This window comes from Heterodontus francisci, chromosome 42, assembly GCF_036365525.1.
Source record: "Heterodontus francisci isolate sHetFra1 chromosome 42, sHetFra1.hap1, whole genome shotgun sequence".
Lineage (NCBI taxonomy): Eukaryota > Metazoa > Chordata > Chondrichthyes > Heterodontiformes > Heterodontidae > Heterodontus > Heterodontus francisci.
In genome coordinates, this window is record NC_090412.1 from 4595634 (window position 1) to 4612449 (window position 16816).

A 16816-nucleotide genomic window follows, 5' to 3' on the forward strand; every position below is an offset into this window, starting at 1 on the left:
AAGCAAATGCCAGAAAGCATATTGACAGATCCATTCTTCACACACATACAAACATGTTCCAAAACGCAAATGAGTACACCAATATTTCAACTTTTTGGAGAATGAGTACAATACTCCTATTTTGTCCTTAAATAGAAGCTAAAATGCTTTCCCAATTATTATGTTTTGAATTTTAGTAACAAAAGCACAGTTAACTAGAAAAGTATACAGTGTGTGAAAAAACTGCTTTTTTGAATGGGAGAAAATTCCATAAGGAAATTAATAAGTTAATTTCTATTGCCTCTTTAGATCATCACATATTATTCTCTAGCTAAGAGAATGCACACGCAATGGTTCCCAATCTCAGCTAGCCTTCAACAGACCATGGACAGCACACAAGAATAACTCAAATTTATCATTTTTGCAACCTCCCTGACCAATCAGATTAATCGCAATAAGAGGTCAGAATAGCTGAATTCAACACTAAACAATAAGGTTCAAGTTCTCTCTCCTGGCTGTTAAGGGCCCCAAGTTAAATATTATGTTTGGCGAGCGCAACCCAATTCCCAGTAGACACTAGACAACAACGCAAAACATCCTTTAATTCAACACTAATTGGGACTAAAATGGAATCTGAACATATTCGTTACAACAGAGTTGGGGTAAAAGTATGTACTAGATGCTGACCTGTCTTCAACGAGCATGAAATTCAATGAAATTTAAAAAGATGGCCCCTTTGATAATCTGATGGAAAAGGCAACAAGCAACCCATTCCCAGTTTATCCATTTCCAAATGGAGTCAAAGTCCTGATCAGAAGAAGCCATTTAAGTTGGGTTAAAATTTGAGGAGTTTTGATGCAGAATGATATATTGCGCATTATGGACTGATAGATACAGTCAAATACCGTGAGAAAAAATAGTTTGTCTTTCTTTCTCCATTTTCAACAACATAAGGGAAGTTGAGAAACTGAAAGCATGCACAAGGTGTTAGAATAGACTTTCAGCATTCCACAAAATGTGGCAAAAAAATCATTCCACATAAATCAGCAATGTTCTTGTAAACTTACCCTAAAGACACAAACTTAATTACACTGTTTTCTATCACAACAAACAGTCACAGTCTAGGCATTCTAAAGTTTGAGTCTACAAGTAGATGATGTAGATGCTGAACCATCAAATCAAACCCACAATGAAAATACACCAATCTGTAGTATGGCTGGAGAGAAACACATTACTCTTGAGCACATGACTTCGATAGTATTTTACAGAAAAGTTTTCATTTCAAAAACCTAAGTGACATTAATGGAGAAATACTAATGCACACAGAAAGACTTCATCCTCAAGGCAATTTGGATTGTTATAGTGAAAGGGTACAGTGTTACTGATCTGTAAAGGTAAAACCAACAATTTGAAATAGAAGCTTTATTGCAAAAAAAGAATTTCAGTAAGTAGATTTAAGCGCTGCAAACTTTTTTTTATATGAAGTATTCCCCTTTGCTGGTAAATTTAGAAGAGATTTCAAAAACCTCGGCACAGTGGCGCAGTGGTTAGCACCGCAGCCTCACAGCTCCAGCGACCCGGGTTCAATTCTGGGTACTGCCTGTGTGGAGTTTGCAAGTTCTCCCTGTGACCGCGTGGGTTTTCACCGGGTGCTCCGGTTTCCTCCCACAGCCAAAGACTTGCAGGTTGATAGGTAAATTGGCCATTATAAATTGCCCCTAGTATAGGTAGGTGGTAGGGGAATATAGGGAAGGTGGGGATGTGGTAGGAATTTGGGATTAGTGTAGGATTAGTATAAATGGGTGGTTGATGGTCGGCACAGACTCAGTGGGCCGAAGGGCCTGTTTCAGTGCTGTATCTCTAAATAAATAAATAAACCTTGCATCAATCTTTAAAGCCATTTCTCCTACTTCAAGACTTCTTGATTTTGGCTTCCAAACATCAGCCAAAATTCATCAGCGAATAGCTTCACAGGGCACAACATAGTTCGATAACCTTTTAATCCTGGATATTATTCAGGAGGAATCCAAGTCAGTACTACTTGCTGACAGAACTTGAAGCTAAATTTCCATGCAAAGTGACTTTAAATTTCAAATAAAAGCTTACCCAAATTTCAGGGGTGGGTGGGGGTGTGTGTGTGTCTCTCTCTGCGTGGGGGGGGGGGGGGTGGGGGGGTGGTGGAGAGAAGTACTACATTTCAAAAGTATTCTTTCCCCGCCCCAATGTACTATACCTTATCTCCCTTAACAGTTAAGGTTTTTCTACTCACCTAAGGAAAGAAAAACTCACTTTTGTCCTTCAACAAATTTATACTTAAGTTTTAAAGGACTCACCCTGAAAATGGCTCAATGGGTCTCTGCACTGTGAAATGGAGTGCAAAGCCATATAGATCAAAAAGAACTAAATGCTGAGTTAGCTAGCCTCAGCTAAGGCATTGACCAGGGCACTAGAAATAGCATCAGCATCCTTCAGCTGGGAGCAAAGGAAGATGATAAAAAAAGACAGGATCCCCAATTTCAATCGGTCTTGAGTGACCCCTGCTGAAAATTATGGGTGGACATCAACTGCTGAGTCTTTGTTGCGAGGCCCCCATGGTTAACCAGCCTGACAGCGCTCATTCTCAAGGATGGCAAACAAATGCCTGTTGAGACTTGGTCTGGAGTCTGCCCATGTAATCAAGCCACAGTATAATTCACCATCTTCAGAAGAGCAGAGAAAAAGTTACCCAAAAAAAGTCGTACAGAATTAACAGAGGACAAGAGAAGCAATTAATCAGAACAATGTAGAGTACTATCTAATCCCCTTGTTCACAACAGAGACAAAGGAGAAATCCTGAAGCCAAAACATGGTATTCCCACATGGATTTGAATGAAACTGAATACATCATTACTCTAATTACTAGCCAAGTAACCAGATTTCATTTTAATACCAGTGACTAATTGGTTCAGCTGTTTTCTTTAGTATTAACCTACAGACTGCATTACCTGCAAAATTTTCATTAGGACAACTTCGTCACTTGCTGGGTCTGTGCCAACGAAACGAGCATGTGTGACAGCATCAGCCATGTTTTCAATTCCCTCTGCTGCACCTTCATGACAAGGGTCTGCAGAAAATCATGAATATAAAAATTCCTTAGCTTTTCATCATAATTGGTAGTATTAAATGAATGCCTTTCTCATTAGCTTAAAATTTGCAACACAAATGAGCTGCTTCAGTCTAAATCTATTAATAGAACCAATACTTTATCATGTCTACACAACAGGCTTTACTGCACAAGAGTCAGAGACTTTCTGTGATGATCAGTAAAGTGCCAGCATATTAATTATACATTGGGTTAATTCAAACAACCAACCTAAAATTGCCATGGTACAGGTCCTGGGGTTTGATATAAACGGGACAGCATTGTATGTTACTGCCCTTCTGCAACATCATAATTATATGTTCACCTGTCTGCTAATTACATGGATTCCCCAGAATCTTTCAAGCAATCCTCCTGTAGTGTGTGGAGGAAGAAGAATGAGCCCAACCCAAGCTGCTGCCATGCATCTTAAGAATCCTGGCAGTGGCAGTAAGTGGCTCTGGGGTCCTGGGATATAGATGAGGAGAGAGAGAGAGAGACAATTTTGAGGGTTAAGAGGCACAGAGAAGCAGGTGAAGAGATGCTTTTGGATTATGTAGGAATAAATAGCTATATAATAAATCATTGCTGCTTCTAAAGCACATGGTCTTAGTATTCTGAAGTTCAAGAGTCATTTACTGAAAAATGCAGTTACATTACAGTAAAAGGTTGGAAGTTTTAAATTCACATTAGGTTTACAAGAACCTGAAAAATCAATAACCTTCTCACTACATTGCCGTCACAAGATCTTATTGATTATAAATAATGTTACTGCCATCAATGAGGAAGGAGTTCCACAATGAACAGGAAGGAAACATACAGCTAACTACTATCAGGTTGACCAGAAATAGAACTGGATGAACTTTTGTGAGCTTCCTTAAGTTGCTATGGCCAGAAAGAACTGTAGTACCGCTTGCCCAAGCAGAAAGGTAATGTACAGCTCAGTTATGTAGAGAGAATATTTCTACACTATGAATACATTGAGCTCCACAGAACAGTGCTACAATACATAGGTGTATAATTAATTTTCTCAAAATCTACTGGAAAGGAAATGTAAAATCTAATAATAAAATGTGGTGACGCATCTAGTTATTAAACGCTCAACAAAGTTGAACACTTCTACTGTGCTCAGCATGCCCAGCACATGGTGAAAAGTTTAATATAAAAACAACAAACCGCTAACTGGATCGTATAAGCAAATATCGAAGTTTGTGCGACCGACAGGCAGCATCACGCACACACAAACCAAGCCAGTTGCCCGCGATTTCCTGACTGTTTATTTTAGTAGACAAATAAACAAGGGCAGCGGACCGGAGACTGCCAAATGTAGGTAGCTGGCAGGTGAGGCCCCCCACCAGTAGAATAAACTCAAAAATATTACCTTCATAAAGTTTAACAAATAGTTGGCAGAACTCCAGGCAGTAATTCAAACTGGGGGTCCTGCTCCATTCACACTAGTAATAAGGTAAAAAGCAGTAATTCATTTATTACATTACGTGTTTGGACAATTATTACAATGGTACGCCACTGCAACAATCATCTTTTGGTCATAGGATGCTCTTTCATTAATAAAAATTTTTAAACTGGCAGCAACAGAAGAAGTGTTGTTTATAAATCAGACACACATCCATTGCAGCTGGTTGGGATAATGCAGTTCAAAGGAGCATCAATCTCCAAACCAGCTAATATTTACCTGTTTCTGTAATGTGCTACAAATGTAGTCTACCAGTTCAAAACTACCAGCAATGCCATTAGTAACTTCTTCAGGTACTGCTGACTGTATTTTTCAGGAAAAAGTATCAGCACTGATTAGATCCTACAATCTGACTCATCAAATGACCAAATTACTTATGTGATTACTTTTTCCTCACAACACAAAATCACTTCTACTGCTGATTCTGAACCTTGATAAACGATATGGCCTGACACATATTTTAACAATCTGCTCAGCAAAGATCCACGAGCATAGAATGGTATTTACTAGGATCCGACTCATATACTGACAACTGGGTCAACATTTAGTAAGTTCTCTGTTTAACGTTACCCAACTGCTACATTAAATAGGCCATCTTTCAATGGAACAATTTTGCATGGTCACTTACCTAACATCATGTATTCACACCAGTTAATGCAATACTCAGGAAATAGCCAATGTCAGATGTAAATCAGTAAAAATGCGTCTATTGAAACACTCTCAGTGCAAACATTTGATCCTAACAAAGAAGGGAATGGCATTATAACAGGGAAAAAAAAATATTTTTTGACCACAACTCAGAGCAAAATAAAAGATATTTTCACTATGACCTAAATAAAAGTTGCTGAATTAAAAGTGAAAATTTACTCTTATACTTCAGAGAAGACATTTCTACTAGTTATTATGGAGATCCTCTGCTTTGGGTTAAAAACTATTTTTCCCCAATATTGAATTAAGCCATATGACACAGAAGGTCTATGCTGTGTTTGCTGATCATAGTTGGGGGTATGATAATTGCCCTCTCTGGATGAGGCAATTTAAAATGTAAGAGGGTGAGAATACAATTAACATCTGTTTCGTTGGCAGCTCTTTGAGCTTGAGATAACTCTTGAAATTTTTTTGTCTCAGTCAAATTTCAAAAAGTTATTTCTCAGCCTTCTTCTTGAAAGTGGGTCTGAAACCACAGACACAACAAAAAAACTAAGCTATCACATAATGGTTAACATAGAGGCATCTTACGTCGAGCTTACATCTTGATTCAGCAGAACAGATTCAACTGTTATTTTCTGAAGATGGAATTAAGTTGGTTAACTTTGTAATTCTACAGTGCATCATTGCTTATGTTCAATTATCTGCTTACTGGTTAACTAATCGGTTTAACCAAGGTCTAGCAAGGTTTCGCTTTCACTGCCATCAGAAGTCGGTGAAAATTATGTTGAAGGCATGGTCTGAGCAGTAAGACAAACTACAGTACCCAGGGTTTTCTGCCAAATTCCTGGGTTTGCTGAAACTTAGAGATATTGGGCAGCTAAATGTACACACTGGGTGAGAGGGAGCCAATTAGATGCTGAAGTTCCAATATTTACAGTAAAACACTCCCAAAAACATCAGGTTTCTTTTTGACTGCAGAGATTATCTTACATTACAATACAATACACCAAGGCCTAGAATGTTGTACAGTGGCAAAGTCATTGAATCTACCTTACCAGCCATCTGCATTGTGCCAACAAAACGGTCCCAGTAAAGGCCTGCTCAGGTGTGAAATTGAAACCCAACCCAGGCCCGGCCCGCCCACATCCAACCCAAACCTGACCCGGGCCAGAGTCCTTTGATTTTTTTCCCGCACCCGACCCGACTACCATAATAAAGTTAATTATATCAAACAGGGTTATTGTGCTCTATCTTGTCCAAATGTCGTGATCCTCCATTCCGGCAGCACGTCGTCGGTTCGGGTCTGGTAGCTACGCTTTAGGTCTCAGTGCTCTGGAGTTATTCTGATGAACCCATTGGAGACTCTCGTTGTATGTATACCAGAGCAATTGTACAGGTCTCGTCACCTGTTTAGTGGTTCTAATGAACATTAAAGATCCCATGGCACTATTCAAAAAGTCTGCAGCTCATCTGGCAATCTGCTTCAATCAAAAACAGGTGAGTAGGTTACTCATCTCACTACTCTCTGATGCTGCTAGTGCAGCATGGCTATCTTGGCCCACAACATAGTCGATAACCCTCCAAATAAAATTCACTGTCTGAAGCACTTAAGACATGATGCTTTATAAATGCAGCATCTTTTTTCAACCCCATGTCACTAAGCTGCTAATTTCAACAATATTGATGTAGGGAGGCATGAAACAGATGCAGTGGAGGGAAAAAAGATTAGAACAGAGGAAGAGTTGTCACCAAGCTTCAATTATGTGCTTCCCGACAACAGCAACTTGGATTTCTACAGTGCCTTTAACATAGGAAAATGTCCCAAGGTGCTTCACAGGAGTGTTATCGAACAAAATTTTACACAGAGTTACGCAGGAGATACTAGCTTGCTCACTGAGGTAGGTTTTGACGAAGAGTGTTAAAGGAGAGAGAGGTACAGAGGCTTAGGGAGAGAATTCCAGAATTTAGGGCCTAGGCGACTGAAGGCTGATGAAAATCAGGGATGTGTAAGAGACTAGAATTGGAGAAGTGGAGATCTCTCTGAGCGTTGTGGAAGGTTACAGAGATAAGGAGGGCCAAGGCCATGGAGGGATTTGAAACAAGGATGAGAATTTTAAAATCAAGACAGGGAGCCAAGGTAGGCCAGCAAGCACAGGGGTGATGGGTGAATGAAATTTGGTGCGAGTTAGGATATGGGCAGCAGAGTTTTGGATGAGCTCAAGTTTGCGGGGGGAGGCGAGGTGGGGGGGTGGGGTGGGTGTTGGGTGGTGAGTGCAAGATTCCCTAACAGTTCACTTAAAATGAACACTGGCAAAGGCCTGCTAAAAGGTTAGCTGTAGGTTGTATGTGGAAGACAGCAAAGAGTGAGATTCACATCACCAAAAAAGGAAAGCTAGGTTACGATATCATACTGCGTTACTATTGATATCGAATGTTAAAAAAAGTTACATGTAATCTTTTGCCTGTGCTGTGTTCGAATCCCCATCACATTTAACCAAAATGAACAAAGACAGTATCAAAAGTTAATTTTACAAAAAGCACCAAAGAATTTAAGGGTTTTACAACGTGGGTGCGTAGAGACACTTGATCTCTGGAAGTAATTCCTTTTTTATTTGTGTCTGGCACTACACAAAAGCCATCGCTGAATGAACTGAAAGAAAGGTAATTGCTAAAACTTGGCATTACAGGTGCTCTTTCAGAAACCAACTGGTCTGTTTTCACTGCACTGACCATAAACTATAATTAACTATCATGCCATCACACAAAAAAGCAAAACTTGTGAGGCCCAGCAGTTCATTCATTCACTGCCTTGTTTTCCACAAATAGTGTTTCGGGTTCACTTCAAAGTAGGGCTTCGCAGTCAAATGAAATATGCCAATTTAACTTATTAAAGAGCTACCTCAATTCCTCCAAATTCAAAAAGGATACACTGCAGTGACCAAATGAGGGAGAGGGTTATGGGGGTGGTGGGAACAACAGAAGGATGAGAAAGGGAGGGGAATAAGGAGAAAAGAAACAGTTGAAGGGGGAGCATGGGAAAGGGATAGTTGCTATGGGAATGTGGAGGCAAGGGAAAATGAAAGAGTTAGAAGAGGGAGGGAGAGGGGTTTGCGAAAGAAGTGCTCAGTACAGAGAGCTGCATGGCTGCATAAACAGATTAGTTTCTGCCAGTTTCTTTTTTAAATTTAAATCAAGTTGATCATTGAACAAATGTCAGCATATTACAGGAGTTCTCACATATTCCACAGCAAGGATTAACATAGTAAAATGCGAATAAGCAAGTAAAACAGCTGATGCTGGAAATCTGAAACAAAACCAGAAACATCAATTCCTCTGTTCTCTTCACAGATGCTGCTGGACTTGCTGGGTGTTGCCACTGGTCTGGTTTTGCGGCAGTAAAGTGCAAGTTTATTTAATTCTTAATTACGCTTGTCTTCACAAAGCAACCAAACCACTATTTCTTGTAAGGTAGCAGATTTTAAACTATAAACTATCTGTTCTTTGGGATAGAGGAGAAACCTATTTAATGTCATCAATAGGGGGATTTTTTTGCCCTGGAATGCAAATGGATCCTAACATAAATGCAGAAACTGAAACTAAACATGGTTTACAATTTCAGAATTTTGATGATACTGTTGCTAAGATAAATCTACATTTATAACGAGGAAAAGGAAGCAAGAAAGAGAAACGAGAACATATATTAAAACAACATCTTACCACATGCTTCAAGACGTTCCAAAAATGCTCCACATACAATGAAATACATTTGAAGCACAGTCACTGTTGCTATCAAGTAAGCATGGAAGACATGGACAATAGTCAAACAGAACTTCAGAGACCAATTTTTAGTCGAATGTCTTACCTTTAATTTCTCAAGTTTCAGATCATTTCATTCTTTTTCAAAGTCAAACTTCTCAAGCAAAACACATAAACCCATGGGTGGGAGCTATTTTCCTTAAAATTTCAGTTTTATTTAACAATGAAACTGCCCTTTTCAATCTTATTTCCTTCCAAGTACACACTGCTTCATTTTAACTTCCACAAACATCTCCCAAGGTTGACTAATGATTTATTCTAGAGTTTTTAAGAACAGGATCTGTGAAGTGGGCTGACTTTACCAAACCTCACATATTTAAGAGACCAAAACAAATGTTCTGATCAAAATCACACTTTACTCATCCACTGTCTTTTGACCAAATACATATTTTCTTTCATCCAAAAAGTAGCTAAAAAGAAATGCACACTGACATTTGGCATTCCAATTACTTTTCAGACAACTCAGAAGCAGAGAAGACTACTTCACAGTGATGAAGCACTCACCACTAAGTCCCATTTAAGTGCTACACTGAAAATGCCTCAGATTTCAAAATTTGATCTCTCTATTGTTTAACATCTTCAGTTGCATTACATCTTATACTTGTAGAGGCACTTCTAATAAAAAATAACACTGCAGGGCACTTAACACTAGAGAGAGCACGACTAAGCTAGAGTAGAGGATGGACAGAGGACAAACAGGATTAGGCGAGTTTGCAAAGGATCCAGAGTCAAGGCATCACAGAGTGCATGCTCAGCGAGGTGCTGCAGGAGGGTATAGATGAAGCAAGCCAGGGAGAGATTTGTGAAGGAGGTTAAGGATTTGAACACAGTATGTTGGGAGATGGGGCCAGCAAGGATGGGGTGATGAGTAATGTAGCTGAATAAGATCCCTTCTTGGTTTTCCATGCCTCCAGTGAGAAGTTTTTATTCTATATGGTACTAGTTAAATCCCATCTGTGTGAATTACTATGGGAAAGATATAATTGCCAACAGTTTAATAAGGCAACAAAAATGATAGAGGTTCTCAGTAACTTAAGATTGAGGAAAGTGGACTTGATCTTGGGTATCAAGTTGAGTAAATAAAGATTCCAAAGTCACAAGAACACGAGCAAAGTTTATTGATAATTATTTTCATAATGACAAAGCAATTCAAATATTCAGGGCATCTACTCACTAGAGCCAAATAGGGAATCAAGGCAGAATACATACAAAGGGTATGAATTATATGGGGAAAAGAAAATCACAAGAGAAAGCCACAGAAGTAAATGAAGTCAGATGAGTCTTAGATATTTTTGGAGAAATAGCAGTTCTTAGGTTGGGATTGAAGCACAATCAATCTAAGAACTGTTGGGCCCTATTGCTTAGATTTCCTTCTTTTCCTGTTGCTTTCAAGCTTTATTTCAAAGCAAAAATACTGCGGATGCCGGAAATACGAAATAAAATCAGAAAGCGCTGGAATTACTCAGCAGGTCTGACAGCATCTGCGGAGAGAAAAACAGAGTTAACGTTTCAGGTCTGTGACCTTTCATCAGACCTGAAATGTTAACTCTGCTTCTCTCTCCACAGATGCTGTCAGACCTACTGAGTATTTTCAACACTTTCTGTATTGTAACTTGACAATTTTCCTTTTCAACACAAGTATTTTTCAGGCACATTTGGATTTTACAACAGTCACTTCCATGGTAAGTGAATTATATAAACCAATAATATACTAACATTTTCTGTTCATATTGATTTTTCTGTGTGTTTTTCCTGTTCCCTGTATACTGCACACTTTTCAGAGCCAGTTATGCCAGCAAAAAGTGGTTAGGAAATAACTTGAGTCTGCATTACTGCCTCTTCAGTGAGAAAATATATTTTGAATGAGAAGTTTCAGAGAAAGTATCACAAACAGTGACAAATTACCAAAACTATATATTTGGCAAAAATTTCATGAAATGTTTGTGGGCAAACACACAATTTCAGCAAGTACACAATGATTTTCCAAAATATTACCAAATGTCCAAAAAAGTTATCGAATATTTTAAAACTGTTTGTAAAGAAAACATAACTGACCTTAATTTTCTTTCTCTAATTTCATTGGAACAAACATTAACATTTATTTAAGTATTCAAATTTTCTTTCAAATGTTAAGCATTGCAAAATTATAAACATAATTTCAATATGACATTTCTCACTTGTAATTACACCGACTCTATTAGGACTCCAATTCACTGGAAGATTTCGGTCAGCACCTTCAGTAATTATTTCCGTTAGCCTACAGGTGGCACTACATACAAGCAGACAACATTTGTAGTTGCTGTTTCTTTTCCAACTCACTACAAAATTAATTTATAATGCACAAAATATGCATCGAAAAATACAATACTGCCTATCCCATCACTCCATACAGTAACAAAATCTACTTGTGTTGAGTTCCTGGACTTAATTCTGATATTCAACATACTATTGGTAAAAAGGACGAATATGTTTGGATTTGACAGAATTCACAGCCCATCAAAGCATTTTGTTTAATCTTTGGTCTTGGTTTTCCCTGGGGGAAAGTTGATTTAAGACCGAGTTACTTTGTTTTATGTCTTCCTCTGAAGGTGACTTCGTTTCACATGAAGGAACAGGGGGAACCTTATGAAATCATTCATGTTATTTTAGTGAGAATAAAAAAACTAGCAAAGATTCAGAATAAATGGATCTAAAACAATAAACTGCCTTGGAAAGGCATTGTCAAACTGCATAAAAGTTTATGCCAAGTACATAATGTGTTAAAGGGCATCAAACCTTATACTAAGCATGTTCAGCTTTAAGTACCAATCATCTGTGGAAGCCACGAAAACACAGTGCCAAGTAAAATGATCATTGTGCTGAATATATGTTCGGAAGTCGATGGGTTTAAGTAATGTGTCCAGACACCTTTTTTATATTTTCAATCAAACCTGTTTGTTTAGCCACATCTCCATAGAGACTTTAATTGAAATTTAGGAGGTCAGACATTTTGATTTGAAGCTGTGCATGTCTGTTTGGAACCGAGAGGGGACAGGCTGCCGGTTCATTGTGCAAGAAACCGTGCCTACTTTATTCATGAATGCGCAGTGATCAAAATTAAGCATTCAATTTGCAAAATGTTAAAAAAAAATAGGCTACAGTACTACAGTATTACAATGATAAACAGTTGAGTTTACAGGTTATACGTCTGAACAGCGAAGCTGCTAGGAAGTCAGAGCATCAACAGCAACTGATGTAGTTCTCGGACTAATCAGGGGCGTTGCACAAAGCACAAAGAGCAAGGAATGAAGTTCAGAGAGGAAAATAGCATAGAAGGGACAATCAAGGGAATGCAAAAATAAATAAAAAGGCTAAAAATTTATGGTATGTTTAAGAATAAAACAGAGCAAAAAGAAATGTTAGGTTATTTACCTTCACATTCTTTGATTCAAGCACAACTTCCATTTACAATCAGATAAATGTCAGTCATTCGGTAGGAGACAAATCATCTGGGAATATTCCTTTTAGAAGTCTCCTGCTTTTGTACTCAACTTGTTTCCCCCTTCAACACAGCACAGGAATATTGTGTCTACATATGCTCATCACCTCATACTGGGCCTCACCTTCTGGTTCTTACCCAAGGGGAAGTGGTGGCAAGATTCAAAAATGAACAAACATTTTGTTGAATCCCAAACCCATGAAGGGTGTTTAAAAAAAAATGGTAGGCGGGTAGGAAGCTGTGTAGAGAGCAAACATCAATTGAATAATGATAATACATAAAGACAATTTGTTGAACCTCTACATATACGGACGAGTATGCTAAAGCATCCCAGGTTTCCAAGGGTCTATTTCTTGAGTTGCCACGGTAACAATAATGCTAGTGGAAGCAGGTGTCCGCCCCCATGTTGCAATGCAAATAAACTCAACATGATGAACTTCTCCTGTATCGGGACTCCATGGGATGGTGCCCCACCAATGCAATAGGCAAGTGACAGGTTGAAACAAACCAGCATTTACTCTGAGCAAACTCAGGAAAAATCCACAAATAGTTCCTGATAGTTAAATGTCAACAAGCACATCACATGGCCATGGATCGAAGTAGCAGCCAAGATATGTAGCAAAACACTCCCATGTAGTTTGGGAAGTTTTCTAGATAGAAACCTTCCTCGCTGCTAATAACATTTCTACCACTGGCTGAAGAACTGGCTTTTCTTGAATGATTACATTCGCTTGAAAGGTTCAGTTTGAAGATCTGAGGGTCAGTGTGCCAGAACTGACTGTTCTTGGATCAGAAAGTCCAGAGCATCATCATAATTAGTAATTTCTTGACGCATGTGAGGATTCTTTGATATGATTTTTTTTTTTAAAAGGGCCTGCAAACTGGAACATTCTCTTGCATGAAAACAATCCACTTTGAATATCTATCCTGAATTCTGAAATGCTATTATGCCAGTCTTTCAATCTTTGCTATTCCCCAAATAGCCCCATGCTACCAATACCATCTTGGATATAGAGTCCAAAGAGAGTGAACTTCACCTCTGCTCACTATTAGTTGCTGGTTGATCAAGCAATACTATTTGATCCTTACCAAAGTCACATGACTAATGAGTGAATTTTTTTTTTAAGTGATCCCATTGTGATTCCCACAGTGGATGACTAATAATATCCTGTTGCATGTGGAAGTTGCAGCAACTAGGAGGAACAGCAGATTACCTAAATCCAAAGGCCAAATAGGAACAGCTGTCATCCCAGAAGAATAATCACAGTGAACAGTTTCTTTAAGAGATTCAAGGCCCGGGCAGCCAGCTGATCTAATCCCACTCCACTGCATAAAAGATCGTCTCCTTTCCCAGATCAAGCACTATTCAAATTCCAAACAACAAAGAGAGTGTGGAACCCTCAACAGTAAATAAAAACTTTTACGAATCACATGAGATCAGAGAAATAATCTGGCTGGAAGTTTTTAAAGCAATGTTTGAACTTCTTTCAAAAGATGGCATAAACACATACTGATAATTCAGCATTGTTACTTATTCAGCTTCTACATACAATTAGTATGACACCAGTGCAGCACAGAACATGGCAGTGGAACTCCAAAGATTTAAATATTTTGGCAACGGACGTTGTTCTCCTGAGAGCAGAGAGGGTTAAGAGGAAATCTGATAGAGAGATTCAAAATTCTTAACTATTTTTGATAGTAATTTAGCAGAAATGGTTACCAGTGGCAGAAGGGTCAGTAACCAGAGAACTCAGAGTCAAGGTGATTGGCAAAAGAACCAAAGGTGACACGAGTAAATAAAACAAGTTGTTACAATCTGGAATATGAGAGTGGTGAAAATAGTAACATTGATGAGAGAACTGGAAGAAAAAAAAATACAGGACTATGGGCAAGAGCAGGGAAGTGGGACTAATTGGAGAGCTCTACCAAAGAGCTGGCAAAGACATGATGGGCTGAATGGCCTCTTTCTGTGCTGCATCGTTCCAGGATGTTAACTTGTAAAAAAAAAAAAATCAGTACTATAGTCTTCAGCTAAATAAAGCTGAGGCAATAATGTTGAGCAAGAGAATGCATACTGATCCAAAATGCTGCAGATGTTCATGACGGGAACCACCCACATGTTGAGTTAAGAAATGGACACAACATATAAGAAGCGAGCTTGAGCTTTATCACAAGCAGTCACACTTTACTGCAAACCTTAATGGCAACAGACTTACTAAAAATCTTACTTTTGCCACCGATCGGGAAAGAATTTACACTTATAAAGCACCTTTCACCTTTCAAGACACCCCAAAGCACTTAACTATCAATGAGTACTATTATGGCCAGATGAGGAGGGGGTCTCAGGCTCCTCCCTTCTTGCCCTTCCTCTTATTCGATAGGAAGTGTTTATTCCATCTAAACAGTGATTGTGCTTACCACCTCTGTGAGCGTTTTACCTTTGTACCTTTACCACAATCGTGAAAGAACCAACCGAACAGGTTTTCTTGAGTTTAAACAAGAGGTAAGTTTATTATACTTAACAATCTAACCCCAATTTAAAAATACGCTACGCATTCATGCACATATTCACACAAGAATGACACACATGCAAATAGATTACAGTGGGAAAAATAGATTTGGTGGTTGGATTAAAATCCAGAATAAATGGAACTAAATACATAGTCTGTGAAGTGGATGATCCGGTAGCCATCGGCTGAGGCTGTACTCTTGAATTCCTCGATTGTCAAAGCGCACTTTGCACAGGGTTTTCTTGAAGGCAGAACTGTAGTTGGCTCTTTTCCCCTCTTCACTGGCTGTTGCAGTTTGTAGGCTTGGAGAGTCTACAGTCGCAGATGGTTTTCAAACCTGATGTTTTCTGGGAGAGAAAAAGAGAGAAAGGGAAGCACGCAGCTTTCTCTGCTACTGCAGTTTCAGTTACTCCTTGTCTTCTTTGAGTGTAACAAAACTCCTGTTTTTGCAGAGATGGACAGACGGTTACATGGTTCTCTCAATTCCCTTTGTTTCTAATGAGATACAAGGTTCAGAATTGGCACCCCAGGTTCCAGGATGCCAATATTTACACTCGGAGGGGTTTGCTCTTTCAAAGTCAATGTGCCAGGATGGCCTTGATTGCCGTGCTAATGAAGCAATCCTAGGTAATTCAATTACTTAGACAAGCTATTGTTCTGGGTCCAGGGCTTCTCAGACTACTGCCGGCAGTTTAATCTCCTGGTATTTCAGATGCAAACTGCAGTGGCCATCTTGGCTGCTAATTTTTTTTTTTTAATAACTTACTGTAGGATTTTTTCCATTAAAAGTCTAATGCAAGTTTGCAACCGATGAAATTAACATTTCTCATTTGGCATATGGGATTTTCTTGACAGTACTTTTGAAGTGTGGTCACTGTAGTAAAGAAAGGAAACTCAGCAGCCAATTTGCACACAAGTCCCACAAACAACAATGAGATAAATGGCCAGTTTTTTTAAAAATCGATTTTGATTAAGGAATAAATATTGGCCATACAACAGGAAACCTCCCTTGTTCTACTTCGAAAAATACCACGAGGTCTTTTACATCCACATGAAGCAGGAAACGGGGCTTTGATTTAACATCTCATCCAAATGCACCTCTGACAATGGAGCTCTATTTCAGCACTGAACTGAAGTGAGAGTCTAAATTATGTGCTCAGTTCTCTGGAGGGAAGCTTGAAACCACAACCTTCTCAGGGCTACCCACTGAACCAAGGCTAGTCACAAATTATCATAGTGCTAGGAACTGAGTGACCTCCTTTGGTTCAATGTCAGAGACATTCTCTACACAAGTGATAGAGGGTTTTTTGTGTGCATCGCTGATCAGTGTCAGAGTACAGTAGCTCTGGCTGACTGTAGCAACGGGATTTCCAATTATACGGTTCTTATAATCTGAAAATGGACAACCATTCAGAACTCGGAGGCCCAAAAATGGTGTAAAAGCTTCCTCAGTTTTAGAAACTATAAAGTGAACCTCAAGTTTTCTCAGTCTAACAAAATGTTCTTTGATTTCAGTCACCCATTCGTTCTGGTCATCGGTGTGGACAAAAACTGCAAAAACACATCGTGAGAAAATCAGATTTACACAATTTTGAAGCAATGGTTGAAGCGATGGAAACTTAAAAAGATGGATTATCTAATTTTTTCTTTTCCTCTTGAATATATTGTCTTTTCATCGTCCATTTTTCGTGTTTTTTTTTCTCATCACTGGAAATATATTTTCTCATTCCACAATTCTCAGCCTCACCTCTTGCCCATCTTGTGGTTGGAGCCATATTTCTACCTGTGGC

At 38.8% G+C, this 16816-nt stretch overlaps 1 protein-coding gene across 3 annotated transcripts in view; it reads right to left on the minus strand.

Annotated features, from left to right (window-relative positions):
- gbf1 (golgi brefeldin A resistant guanine nucleotide exchange factor 1) overlaps positions 1-16816 on the minus strand; it is a 216104-nt gene that overhangs the window by 91629 nt on the left and 107659 nt on the right. For all 3 annotated transcript variants that reach the window (XM_068020404.1, XM_068020403.1, XM_068020402.1), the window contains exon 5: positions 2964-3082. In XM_068020404.1, the coding sequence (XP_067876505.1) occupies positions 2964-3082 (119 nt within the window). The remainder of the gene's footprint in view (positions 1-2963; positions 3083-16816) is intronic.